This window comes from Wyeomyia smithii, chromosome 2, assembly GCF_029784165.1.
Source record: "Wyeomyia smithii strain HCP4-BCI-WySm-NY-G18 chromosome 2, ASM2978416v1, whole genome shotgun sequence".
Taxonomy (NCBI): Eukaryota; Metazoa; Arthropoda; class Insecta; order Diptera; family Culicidae; genus Wyeomyia; species Wyeomyia smithii.
Genome location: NC_073695.1, coordinates 134,574,896 through 134,589,531, shown reverse-complemented (window position 1 = coordinate 134,589,531; position 14,636 = coordinate 134,574,896). Strand labels below are relative to the sequence as shown.

Genomic DNA, 14,636 nt, shown 5'->3' with positions numbered 1-14,636 from the left:
CCCACCACCGCACGTGCTAAGTTCGTAATCAATCCACCATCTGGCATCTCTTTCGTACTTGTGTCTTAAATGGCGATGACGTTTTATTATTCCTCGGCAGTTTTGCCCGCACACAGTGGAATAAAGAAATTCGCTATATATCTCCACCTCATTTGTCCTCAAGCAATAATCGCTAAACATCAACAACAACAACAAACTTCTCCACCAAAAAATAACGTGCATCTGAAAGCAGTGCCCCAATCCTATCCGATACGGCGAAAAAAATCAGTCATTGACCGTTCAGACAGCCAGTCAAGAACTAGTCAAGAACGAGAGAAACTAAAATAAAACACGCCACATGCTGCCGATCATACTCTAGTTTGCTCCTTTCAACATACATTGTAAATGATCGAGCGAAAGAGTTTTAAAATCGGCTTCTCCGCAGTTTCAGAGAAGCCGATTTTAAAACTCGCTATCGTTAGAAAAAAATCGTCACACGAGAGAAAGAGAAAAACTTATTTTCGTTCGACCGATCGTTTCTGCCGTTCAAATCAAACGAAAAAAGCATGTGCATTCATCGCAGTGTTCTACACAAATCATATGCACGCTGGGACAACTATGCTTTGAACGGCAGTATAGTTGATTAGGAATAAAAGTATAAAGTTCATTTTTTGTGGTAAAAACTGATTTCTCTCCGTCGGGAGTGGGTTGACTTCTGCTGAGGATTTCTAATAGAGTAGCTTGTTTAACAATGTGACACTGACGTAAATGCTTCATTAGACCTTTATGTAACATGGATAAAATAAACTAATGACTGACAAGTTCCAGAATAAATCGTAGCAATCAATAATTACAACGTAGTTAAAGTTTATGTTGATTCATTTTCGTTTTTTGTTTGCCAATTTTTTTTTCTTTTGCCAATCACATTTACTGTATTACGAAGACAGCTTATATACGCATTTTATTTTTTAAATTTAAAATATATTATTTGTTTAGTTAAAATAAAAAACGATGTTGCAATTTAAATAAAGATTCTGAGTAAATTGCAAAAATGTTCAATTCTTGTTGGGTTATTTATGGTAATACATTAATGAAATTGACAGTTAATCACCATCAGCATTGCATGTTTTCCTTGATTGCACACAAAGAGAAATCGTGCGCCACTGCAATGATAGACTAGCGGCGCTCTGCTGCACCTGTACTGTACGATACTGTTGTCTTCACCAGCATGTTTTTTTTAAAACATCAGTTTTTGTTAGATTCTAACAGCAGATTAACAAATTGTTCAAAAAAGAAGGCTGTTTTAAAACTTTTCGAAAAATTTACCTTCGGGACATCAAATTAATTCATGGAAGCAAACATTAATTGACTTGTTGGGATGGGGAGACTGTTTGATAATGAATGGTTGGTGTCTATTCATGTCGTCCATGCCATATATACTCGCAAGTGATTGGTTCATTGTTTGCATAAATGTGTCCATGAAATTTTTTATCAGTTTTTACCGCTGAGCAATGAAATAAATAATAATAGTAACGTATTACAACATTGTTCAACTTTTCACATGTCTATCCAGTTTCACTTCTATTTTTACAGTATAGAAAACAAAAACGTAGTTCCACGTCAAAACTTACCTGATTGGTAAACCATTTTTTCTTATTTCCGTAATTTTGTATCGAAATCCAAGGGCAGAATTATGTTGGCTTTTTGGTATCTCTTTCCAGTAGACAAAAATATCATTGTAAGCGTTGATTTCAAATCCACCTATAGCAACTTCTGGTGGATTATCTGGTCTTTTAGGCAATGTGTTAAACAAACAACTGGAATAGTTGGACCACATTTCGTCAACATCTTCAGCCGTAGCGGTTTTCATTCGAATTCTGACATCATAATGAGCATCGGCAAACATCAATTTTTCAATGGGTAGCGTATAATTCGTTAAAGTTTTTTTTATATGGCTAACATCAATGGTTTTCCATACTCTATGGTCATAAATGGAAAGAATTTTGACATGAAAAACGAAGTCTCTTCTGAACGTTTGTAGTTTGTAAGAAATCGCCCAATGGAGTATTGCACTATTAGATGTAATATTGCTTACAGTGCATTTAGATGGAGCTTCCGGAATAACGCTATTGAAATTGTTTACCAAGAATTGTTGATGGTTTTTTCCAAAAATATTACTCGATTCCAGCATAAAATAATACAATTCATGTGACTGCCGATACGAAGAATCTAAATCAATAGAACACTTCCATGTGTTATTGAACTGTCCTTCAAGGGGACACGTAAAATCAACAGGAGATGTATCGAATCGGAAGCTCAAATCATATTTAGTTGGTATAGGATTGTATGCTTGTTCAAAGGAACAATTCATTTTCTGCCAATTCTCCGAACGACATTTGAAGTTCGTTACGTTGTATGGTTTATAGCCTATAAAAACGCTCCGCATATCGACGCCTTTAGTATTGTTTAACTTACATATATATTGGATTGCGTTAACTGGGGAGTTATGTACACTAAGTTGAATAGTTGTTTCATTGACAATCTGAAAATATTAACAAAATATCAAGGTTATATGAGGTAGGAAATTTGGGGTAGCTTGAACCCTCTAAGAAAAACTCTTGTTGTTTCGTTGCCTGTGTTTTCTATCACAGAAATGTCAAGTATTACAGTAATATTGATCTATTTTCTACATTCTTACACGATAGATCGTAATAATGACGTCAAAAGAACAAAAAAAACTAAAAATAATGATTCTCGGACACGAAAAAATCGTTTGGGGTGAAATGGACAGCTATTGGGGTAATATGGACAATGTTTTCGGGGTGATGTAAACAGAGGAAAAAATATGAGTTTTTTAGCGTTAATGGTTTCTTAATATACTGGTGGAAATAATTATGACACCATCTTCAATATCGTTTTTTTTAAATAGTTTATTTGACACGGCACGATACAATTTATGTTTAACTAAGCCAAGTACATTTTTTTTAAATTCTAAATTAGCAGGGAAAAGAGGGAGGCCTTTTCTTTATTCTCGCGGCCGACTACGAGCTAGTGGGGATTTAAGGTGAGAGGAGGAGAGTTACAATTTTGATTTTAACTATATTGAGTTATACGATTTATTTATTTGTACATGGCTAAGCAGTGATGTTCTATTTGAGCAGTTTGGACTGAGGTGTCTGCGTGAACATAAAGATGCCGAGTCTTCGTTTGAGTGTCTCCAGCTTAGTGTATCATCTTCTTTCAGCGTGTAGCGGGAATGGTAATCTAACAAATAGATAGAAGAGTTTCATATTTTAAAACCAGCGTGTTTTATGAACACGTATAGCTGTGTCATGTACTGGAGATCACCGCTTCCCAGAATGTCTCTAACGGGTACGTTCGGTTGTTTTCCTCGGGCCCGGAGGGAATCTATAAGCTCGGACCTAACATCACAGAATTCGGCACACGACTAAACAACATGCTCGATGTCATGGTAGCCATCGCCACAAACGCAGTGATTACTGTCTACAAGCCCTATACGAAAGAGATGCGTGTTTAACGTGTAGTGATTGGACATAAGTCTGGACATCACGCGAATGAAGTCCCGACCTACATCCAACCCCTTGAACCATGCTTTCGTCGATACCTTAGGAAAAATGGAATGTAGCCACCGTCCCAGTTCATCTGAGTTCCATGATGATTGCCAACTGTTGAGTGTTCTCTGACGCAAAATGCTATAAAATTCATCATAAGCAATTGGTCTTTCATAAATATCGCCGTCAATAGCACCCACCTTAGCTAAAGAGTCAGCCTTTTCGTTACCCGGAATCGAGCAATGAGAAGGGACCCACGCTAAGGTAACCCGGTAATTTTTATCTGTTAAAGCACTTAAAAACCGCCGTATTTTCCCCAGAAAATACGGGGTGTGCTTCACAGGCTTCATTGATCGCAGAGCCTCAATGGCACTGAGACTATCTGTGAAGATGAAGTAGTGGTCTATGGGTAGGGTTTCGATGATTCCAAGAGAGTACTGAATAGCAGCAAGTTCTGCGACGTACACGGAAGCAGGAGCATCGAGTTTGTAGGAGGCGGTAAAATTTTCGTGGAAAACACCGAAGCCAGTTGACTCATATAGATTAGATCCGTCAGTGTAAAACCTTTTATCATAACTAACATGTTTAAACTTATTGGAAAAAATCTTAGGGATTTCTTGGGGTCGCAATTGATCCGGGATACCAGAAATGTCTTGGTTCATGGTGGTGTCGAAGAATATAGCATTATTAGAAGTAGCTAAAAGTGCGACATTGGAGGAATCGTATGAAGAAGGATTAATATCTTGAGCCATATAGTCAAAATATAAAGTCATAAATCTGGATTGAGATTGAAGGTCGACCAACCTCTCGAAATTTTCAATTACTAATGGGTTCATAACTGTGCATCGAATTAGCAACCGGTAAGAGAGATTCCAAAAACGATGTTACAACGGAAGAATACCCGCTAACACTTCAAGACTCATCGTATGGGTCGACTGCATGCAACCCAAGGCAATACGCAAACAACGATATTGTATTCTCTCTAATTTTATAATGTGCGTGTTCGCGGCGGAGCGAAAGCAGAAACAGCCGTACTCAAGAACTGACAATATCGTTGTTTGGTATAACCTTAGAAGGTCTCCTGGGTGAGCACCCCACCAAGTTCCGGTAATCGTACGAAGAAAATTAATCCTCTGTTGGCATTTTTGTGTCAGATACCTAATATGACAAGCCCAGGTGCATTTAGAGTCGAACCAGACCCCGAGATATTTAGCGACTAAAACCTGAGAGATCGTTTTACCCGTTAGTAGGAGCTGCAGCTGAGCTGGGTTATGCTTCTTAGAAAAAACGACCAGCTCAGTTTTCTCCGGAGAGAATTCGATACCCAGCTTAAGAGCCCATTCAGACAAATTGTCTAAGGTATCTTGCAATGGTCCTTGCAGATCGCTAGCCTTGCCACCAGTAATGGATACAACGCTATCGTCTGCAAGTTGCCTTAGCGTGCATGAATTTGCAAGACATTCATCGATGTCATTGACGTAAAAATTATATAAGAGAGGACTTAAACATGAGCCCTGGGGGAGGCCCATGTAACTAATTCGGAAAGTTGTCGAATCGCCATGTGAGAAATACATATGCTTTTCTGACAACAAATTGAGCAAAAAGTTATTCAAATTTGGTGAAAGTCCCTGCGAATGAAGTTTCGCGCTTAAAACTTCTACAGAGACAGAGTCAAAAGCCCCCTTAATATCCATGAACGCAGAAGCCATTTGCTCTTTTCGAGCAAAGGCTAGTTGAATTTCAGTAGAAAGCAACGCTAGGCAATCGTTCGTCCCTTTGCCCCGGCGAAAGCCAAATTGAATATCTGAAAGTAACCTGTTTGTTTCGACCCATTTGTCTAACCGTAAGAGGATCATTTTCTCCATTAATTTCCGGAGGCAAGAGAGCATCGCAATCGGCCTATATGAATTGTGATCAGAGGCAGGTTTCCGGGTTTCCGAATAGCAATGACTTTTACCTCCCTCCAGTCATGCGGAACAATCTTAAGCTCAAGAAACTTGTTGAACAAATTCAACAAGCGTCTTTTTGCAGAGTCGGGTAGATTCTTCAACAGGTTGAATTTTATTCTATCTAACCCTGGAGCCTTATTGTTGCACGACAGGAGAGCCATTGAAAATTCCAACACCGAAAATGGAGGCTCTTCCGTAGTTACTAATAACGCGTCGCGAAAGGTTTTCTGTTCCGGTACAGAGTCTGGACAGACCTTTTTGGCAAAATCGAGTATCCAGCGATCTGAATACTCCTCGCTCTCATTCGAAACGTCACGGTTCCGCATGCGCCTGGCGGTATCCCAAAGAATGCTCATCGCTGTTTCCCTGGACAACGCGTTTACGAACCGCCGCCAGTACCCGCGTTTTTTCGCGGGATTCTTTGTCCCACCATTTGTTGGGAGGGCGCTGTCTAATCGTTACCCCGGGTATCGGTTTCGTCTGAGCTTGAGTCGCGGCGTCGATTATCAAGCCAGCTAAGAACGCGTATTCTTCCTCCGGAGGAAGTTCCTCGTGAGTCTCGATAGATTGCGCTATAATAGACTCATAACACTTCCAATCAATATTACGTGTAAGGTCGTAGGAAATATTGATTGGGTTCGGGGGAGTTGAACCATTAGCAATTGATATAACGATTGGAAGATGATCACTACCGTGGGGATCGTTGATTACTTTCCACCGGCAATCTAACGCTAGTGATGTCGAGCAAAGGGATAGGTCAAGCACGCTTTCACGTGCTGGAGGATTAGGTACACGTGTCCCCAGTATTCAAAACAGTCATATTGAAGTTGTCGATCAAGTTACAGATTAAAGAAGATCGGTTGTCGTCGTACAGCGACCCCCATAGCGAACAGTGAGAATTAAAATCTCCCAATATCAAAAAAGGCGCGGGAAGCAACTCTGCTATATCAGTGAGATGCTTCTGTTCAATCCGCGCGGATGGAGGCATATATAACGAAACAAGGCATAGGTCTTTTCCATTCATATTCGTTTGAATGGCAACGATTTCAATATTCGAGATCGAGGGGAGGTCGATTCGGAAGAAGGAATAGCACTCTTTAATCCCTAAAAGTACCCCTCCACCGTGTGAGTCTCGATCTCGACGAATAATGTTAAAATCGTGGAAATTGAGTTGATCGTTTGAATTGAGAAAGGTTTCACAGAGCGCAAATGCGTCACAATTGTATGTATTTATTAAATGAGAAAATAGATCGAATTTGGGGATGATACTTCTGCAATTCCACTGTAATACAGTGATAAAATTCCTAACCTCTTTCGCCGTATTAGTCATCGAAAGATATGATAGCTGAAATGAGGGGCCAAGTTGCTGCTAGTTGCATCAAAAAGGTTTTCACTGTAGGAAGAAGGGCAAGAAGAATATTTTGTAGGGGATCTGGTATGTTGAATGTTTTAAATATCCAGTCCACAATATCATAAAATTTTATGAACCCTGTTTCTTTTTTATCTTCTGATCGAGAAATGGGTGCATGAGCGGTTTTTGGTGCCCCAGGAAGCGGTGGGTACTCCTGGTTTGATTCAAAATTAAAACCGGGGGGTACTTGCTTCGGTTTTTCTTCACCGCTTCCTTTTTGTGTTGGCTTATTGGTCATTCCGCTAGGGGTTATCTTGCGACCTTTGCGAGAAAGATTAGGAGAGTTGATCATTCTCCTCTTCCTAGATCCTTCTGGCATGGCATAAGAACACCCTTCGACGGGATCGTCAGATGTACCCTCATCGGTTGGCAAAAAGGAAAAGATGTTTCCTGTCGAGGGTGGCTCAGCACTCTTCAGCATTTCTGCGAAAGAGCGCTTTGATCGTTCCTTGAGGGAACGCTTTATTTTTTCCTCGCGCTGTTTGTACGCGGGACACGCCGAAAGGTCATGCCGAGTTCCCTCGCAGTAAAGACACTTTTCAGTATCCTCACTGCAAGCGGTCTCAGCATGATTGCCTCCGCACTTGCTGCAGCGTGCCTTGTTGCAGCAGTAGGTGGCTGTATGACCTAACTGCTTGCAGTTTTGGCAATGCATGACCCGCGGTACGAACAGGCGTACAGGCAGACGAACCCTGTCCAAAGAATATCTGAAAGTAACCTGTTTGTTTCGACCCATTTGTCTAACCGTAAGAGGATCATTTTCTCCATTAATTTCCGGAGGCAAGAGAGCATCGCAATCGGCCTATATGAATTGTGATCAGAGGCAGGTTTCCCGGGTTTCCGAATAGCAATGACTTTTACCTCCCTCCAGTCATGCGGAACAATCTTAAGCTCAAGAAACTTGTTGAACAAATTCAACAAGCGTCTTTTTGCAGAGTCGGGTAGATTCTTCAACAGGTTGAATTTTATTCTATCTAACCCTGGAGCCTTATTGTTGCACGACAGGAGAGCCATTGAAAATTCCAACATCGAAAATGGAGGCTCTTCCGTAGTTACTAATAACGCGTCGCGAATGGTTTTCTGTTCCGGTACAGAGTCTGGACAGACCTTTTTGGCAAAATCGAGTATCCAGCGATCTGAATACTCCTCGCTCTCATTCGAAACGTCACGGTTCCGCATGCGCCTGGCGGTATCCCAAAGAATGCTCATCGCTGTTTCCCTGGACAACGCGTTTACGAACCGCCGCCAGTACCCGCGTTTTTTCGGGGGATTCTTTGTCCCACCATTTGTTGGGAGGGCGCTGTCTAATCGTTACCCCGGGTATCGGTTTCGTCTGAGCTTGAGTCGCGGCGTCGATTATCAAGCCAGCTAAGAACGCGTATTCTTCCTCCGGAGGAAGTTCCTCGTGAGTCTCGATAGATTGCGCTATAATAGACTCATAACACTTCCAATCAATATTACGTGTAAGGTCGTAGGAAATATTGATTGGGTTCGGGGGAGTTGAACCATTAGCAATTGATATAACGATTGGAAGATGATCACTACCGTGGGGATCGTTGATTACTTTCCACCGGCAATCTAACGCTAGTGATGTCGAGCAAAGGGATAGGTCAAGCACGCTTTCACGTGCTGGAGGATTAGGTACACGTGTCCCCAGTATTCAAAACAGTCATATTGAAGTTGTCGATCAAGTTACAGATTAAAGAAGATCGGTTGTCGTCGTACAGCGACCCCCATAGCGAACAGTGAGAATTAAAATCTCCCAATATCAAAAAAGGCGCGGGAAGCAACTCTGCTATATCAGTGAGATGCTTCTGTTCAATCCGCGCGGATGGAGGCATATATAACGAAACAAGGCATAGGTCTTTTCCATTCATATTCGTTTGAATGGCAACGATTTCAATATTCGAGATCGAGGGGAGGTCGATTCGGAAGAAGGAATAGCACTTTTTAATCCCTAAAAGTACCCCTCCACCGTGTGAGTCTCGATCTCGACGAATAATGTTAAAATCGTGGAAATTGAGTTGATCGTTTGAATTGAGAAAGGTTTCACAGAGCGCAAATGCGTCACAATTGTATGTATTTATTAAATGAGAAAATAGATCGAATTTGGGGATGATACTTCTGCAATTCCACTGTAATACAGTGATAAAATTCCTAACCTCTTTCGCCGTATTAGTCATCGAAAGATATGATAGCTGAAATGAGGGGCCAAGTTGCTGCTAGTTGCATCAAAAAGGTTTTCACTGTAGGAAGAAGGGCAAGAAGAATATTTTGTAGGGGATCTGGTATGTTGAATGTTTTAAATATCCAGTCCACAATATCATAAAATTTTATGAACCCTGTTTCTTTTTTATCTTCTGATCGAGAAATGGGTGCATGAGCGGTTTTTGGTGCCCCAGGAAGCGGTGGGTACTCCTGGTTTGATTCAAAATTAAAACCGGGGGGTACTTGCTTCGGTTTTTCTTCACCGCTTCCTTTTTGTGTTGGCTTATTGGTCATTCCGCTAGGGGTTATCTTGCGACCTTTGCGAGAAAGATTAGGAGAGTTGATCATTCTCCTCTTCCTAGATCCTTCTGGCATGGCATAAGAACACCCTTCGACGGGATCGTCAGATGTACCCTCATCGGTTGGCAAAAAGGAAAAGATGTTTCCTGTCGAGGGTGGCTCAGCACTCTTCAGCATTTCTGCGAAAGAGCGCTTTGATCGTTCCTTGAGGGAACGCTTTATTTTTTCCTCGCGCTGTTTGTACGCGGGACACGCCGAAAGGTCATGCCGAGTTCCCTCGCAGTAAAGACACTTTTCAGTATCCTCACTGCAAGCGGTCTCAGCATGATTGCCTCCGCACTTGCTGCAGCGTGCCTTGTTGCAGCAGTAGGTGGCTGTATGACCTAACTGCTTGCAGTTTTGGCAATGCATGACCCGCGGTACGAACAGGCGTACAGGCAGACGAACCCTGTCCAAAGAGATGTAGTTCGGCAGTGCGGATCCGGCGAATGTTACACGGAAGGAATCCGAAGGGAAGAATTTCTTCTTCCCTTCTTCGATGGATACTGAATGCAATTGCTTGACATCCAGTATCTTTACATCTTGAATCAGGGGGTTCTTGAAGCAGCCAACCCCGTGACGCAAAATGTCAGCGACCCTGAGGCTTCCTTCGGTAACCACACCGTCGACCTCCACGTCCTTGGCAGGGATGTACACGCGGTACTCTCTCGTGAAGAGCTCGTAGATAGCAATTGCGTTTGCTTGCTTCAAGCTACTCACAACAACTCGCAGTTTGTTCGGTCTAACCTTTGTAATTTCGGTTACGTCCGAAAACTGTTTTGCCAGGTGCTTGCCGATTTGAATTATATTTAGAGGCTTCTTTATGGGCCTGAAGTAAACTACGAACGGACCTTTCGAAGCATCTGGGTAAGCATTCACCCGTGTTGCCGGTACCCTTGGTACGGGGCTAGGTAGCGGGGAAGGTAGAGGGGAATTGATGGGGGGATCTCAATCTCTTCCCCAGTTGTTTCCACATCCAGGAATAGTTGCACCTGCATGTCGTCCATTTTGCGGGAGCGTTACGCTCTACCGCACACAAACGATAAATATTCGAATGTGGGGGGGGGGGGTCAAGTAGTTGCTATTAAATTTTAAAAACAATTTTTCAAACTACAATGGATCAAAATAAAAAAAAGGCAGTAATACTAATACTAATAACAATAGTAATAATAATAATAATAATAATAATAATAATAATAATAATAATAATAATAATAATAATAATAATAATAATAATAATAATAATAATAGTAATAGTAATAATAATTATAATAATAACAATAATAATAATACTATTAATAATAATGATAAAAATTCTAAAGTTAATACTTCACCGAACGTCTAAGTCACGACCTCACGGCTGATAGTAGGATTAATCGAGCGTCTCCGCAGAACAAACAATGACGATCCAGCTTCGTGTTGTGACACAGTGGCCGTATCCTACACGCGACCTTGTAGATGCCACTTGTAGTTGACTTCCACTCGCTCGATCGTATAGTGGTCCGTGCTGCTAGCGGGGTAACAGCGGTGCGGGAGAATTATTCTTGCTGATATATCAGCTGCGTATCGGATCACTGGCGGGGTAGCCTGCCCCTACCAGTGTGCAGAAGATGTTTCTAGCATAGCATAGCATAGCATAGCATAGCATAGCATATTTGATCGCCCGTGTGTTGCCCGCGATTGACCAGAATCAGCTGAAATTGCACAAAGAACCGTCAAAATGGGGCCTAGGAGTAGCAAGCCATTTTCAGTGTACAATTCCTGGTGATTTTTCTTTTCACTGGTCAATAACGTAGCTGGCCACGCCCAATGCAGATCAATAGAGGAAGGGATATCGGGAGTGTTAGTTTAATACTTGTTGCTACTAGAGACCGAGGAATCCTCTGCATCATCCACAAGTATCAAAGGAAGGTATTAGTGTTAGTGGAAAGGAATTGATCTGGATCCATCGAGGTTGATGGTGCGATTATTTCTACACAAATTCGCGCCCGATATGGATATTTCTCGGTCTCTGCGCAACCGGCCATCAGAAGACGATATAAATAGAACCGCATCACGATCGCTGTATCGGCATATAGGAGAATCGAAGTTTCTAGGTATCACCGGCAACCAATCGTTAACAGTCTGTATCACACCAAACTTCGCGTTTCATCCCGTGAACTATTAAAATTTACCTCGAAACGAATGAATTTCGTAAAACGCACCGCACGCCGAACGCAAACTACTGGTACCAGCTCAAAGAACCGTTAGAGCGAGTAAAAAAAAACCCACAAGGCACACCCGAGCATTATACGATGTAATGGTCATTGAACTCCGAAACCGCTGTATTAAGATAGTTACACTGAGCGCTGTCAAAATAACGTGCGCGAAACTGAGCTGACCTCCCCGAAGCAAACAATAGCGTGCCCACTACACTCCGGAAACCCTTAGATAAACAACTCACCCGGGCCGATGATGCGTTTCACCGGGGCATAATGCACGACCGCTTCATTTTCTCCTACCGACGCATACGCGACACGACGTTTCGCACCAAAGACCTACTGAGTATAAAAACTGACAAAGTTCCATGCATTCATAGCCCAAAAACTCAAAAAAAAAATGCAAATAAGCATATTAAACAAAACAGAGTTCCAAGTTTATTATTAAAATGCCAAAATAATTGCAATCAAAGTTCAGTTGTCGTGAAGTATTTTCACGCCCAAAACGATTTCAACATAATTAAATAAAAGTTACTTATGTATATCAACATTTGTCCAAAAGCTAGGAAAATCATAAAACAAGAACATAGAACTGAATAAAATGTCACCGCCCTGCCAGGACTCACAGTTGTAGACGATGCATCAATCGCATGCCGCATTGTCATGCTCGAATGATAAATTTTGAAACTATATTGTAAAACTGTCAATTTTGACCTGTGAGCAGCGTTGCCAGGTAATTTTTTTAAAAATCTGGAAAAGGCAAAATAAAAATCTGGAAAAAATCTGGCAGTCATTTCGTGGGGTGAAAGGTTAATTTTTCGGATAAAAGTCTTGGGGTACGCAAAATTTGAGGTGACAAAATTGCAAAATTTCGCGCCAAAATTTAAGTGATGACCTTTTTGCGGAACAGAGAAAATAAAATCTGGATAAAATCTGGATCATCCATGAAAAATCTGGATAATTGGACATCAAAGCTGTTTACCTGGATACATGTTCAAAAATCTGGATAATCCAGCTAAATCTGGATACCTGGCAACGCTGCCTATGAGAGTGCATCGCACAATCTGGTTTGTAAATATAAAAAAAAACTCTACCCGCAACCGAAAAGCTACCACACTTTGTGCACCCAACAGATGACATATTTACACTTCTGAAAAAGTCCAAAACCCAGGCCTCAGACGCGCCTATGCTTTTGCACTGGGTTGTATGTGACTTTTTTTGTGGCTCCATTTCCATTTCGAACCCACTGTGGTTCCAATATTTTGCTTGTTATTTTTCGGTCATAGAAAAATCGCGTCTTTTCATAGGCCTGCCAAAACCCGCTAAAAACCACTACACACAGAGCCTATGCATTCCTAAAATATTTGATACAAAAACTTATACTCATTTGTTCTATTTTGGTTATGCCTATGCCAGCGAAACAAACGCCGACAAGCACAGCGCAACACTACTCTCTTCGCTCTCTCTCCAGATATTATCGTTCTCTTCGCTCACACCGCCATGCATTCCATTTTCGCATGTTAATAACGAACCGCTAGTTAGCGCGACGCACAAAGTAGGCACTCACACTCACGCAACTTAGCTGGCCTTACAATTTTCAATTGCAATTCGAGGAAAAATTATCACTTTCACGCAAGGAACACTGTGTTTTTCACAAAACCTTCACTTTTCTCACTTAGACAAAGCATCACAGATCACAACTTGACACTTTTTAACAAGTTTGGCCACTTTATTCACTTATAAATTAATAAATTAAACGGATAGCTTTCGGGGCACGTATTATTAGTTCTATTTTAATCAGTCGCCCATAATTTAAAAAAATATACATAACTTCAAAATTATCATCTGAAAGATAGGCCGAAATTATCTTCAGTTACGCGATATTGAAAATTTGGCTTAGGTGACCCATCTTGCCCCTCTTAAGCTAAGTGTTCTTCAGTTCAGCTTGTTGAGGGTGTTTTCAGTTGCTAGAACAAAAGGGACTTTTTGTTATTGCAAAACGTGCGATGACCTTTCTGTTCGAGTTTATGATATGTTTGAAATTTAGTATAGAGATTTAAAAAGTTATATTTTTATTTCAATGTTCCAACATGAAAAGATCATGTAACCTTCGTTGATGAACTTTATGATATTTGCGGTAGGAGAGTATGGTTTAAAATAATAGACGACATTCGATCTCTTACTAAAGGAGGATGGCAAATTAAAACATCATAATTTCTTTAGACTCCCGAGAACTGATAAAACACCTTCATAGCTTTAAATTAATTCCCCAAAATTTTAATTTCAATGAGTGAAAATCAAATCGTGATATAAATAAACTGTTTACCGTAATGAAAAATAGTAATGAAGTTTCATGTGTCGCACAACATTCCATGCGGTAGACTGCAGTATGTCATTTTTCATCCATGCCAGGAACAACCATCCCCAGCAGCAAGACCGAAGGCTTGCTACCAATAAATCACCGCTTCGTGACTTTCGCTCGGACCAGCGACTCAATAGAGGCACCTATAGGGGAACGAAAGCTACTGGCCGATACCGGATATGTACCGAGCGGTACATTCTGCCGCTTTCTAGGTGGCACCAGTCGCTAGTTTAGCACTTCTGCGCCCGGTTTTTAGTTATATAGTTATTTGTTTAACACTGCAGCCACCGAAGGAGGAAAGAGAAGTCCACTGAGGAAAAATGATGGCCACCTACTCGTGTGCAGAAGATGTTTCTGCCGATAAACTACCGGCTATTGTTATCGCGCAGCACAAGAACTAATCGACAAAAAAAACACCCGTACGATAACTCGTGTATTGTTATTTTGCAAACTCAAACGGAGATGAACAATTTGCGTCTAATCGAGACGAAAGCAAAACAACGAATGATCTTCAATATCGTGCGTTTTCAAAAAGTTCTTAAACAAGAATTTTTTGTTGTTGTATTTATATAATCTATGAGGAGCTCCGTAGCCACAGGGTTACAGAGTCTGCTTTGG

The 14,636-nt window shown here is 41.2% G+C and overlaps 1 protein-coding gene across 7 annotated transcripts in view; it reads right to left on the bottom strand.

Annotated features, from left to right (window-relative positions):
- Positions 1–14,636, bottom strand: part of LOC129724178 (cytokine receptor-like) — a 493,346-nt gene that overhangs the window by 408,143 nt on the left and 70,567 nt on the right. For 5 of the 7 annotated variants that reach the window (XM_055678854.1, XM_055678856.1, XM_055678855.1 and 2 more), the window contains exon 2: positions 1,611–2,521. The exons of 1 other annotated variant lie outside the window; for it this stretch is intronic. In XM_055678854.1, coding sequence (XP_055534829.1) covers positions 1,611–2,521 — 911 coding nt within the window. Of the gene's footprint in view, positions 1–1,305; positions 1,432–1,610; positions 2,522–14,636 lie in introns of those variants that run through there. One more of the 7 variants, XM_055678861.1, reaches the window with a different exon arrangement.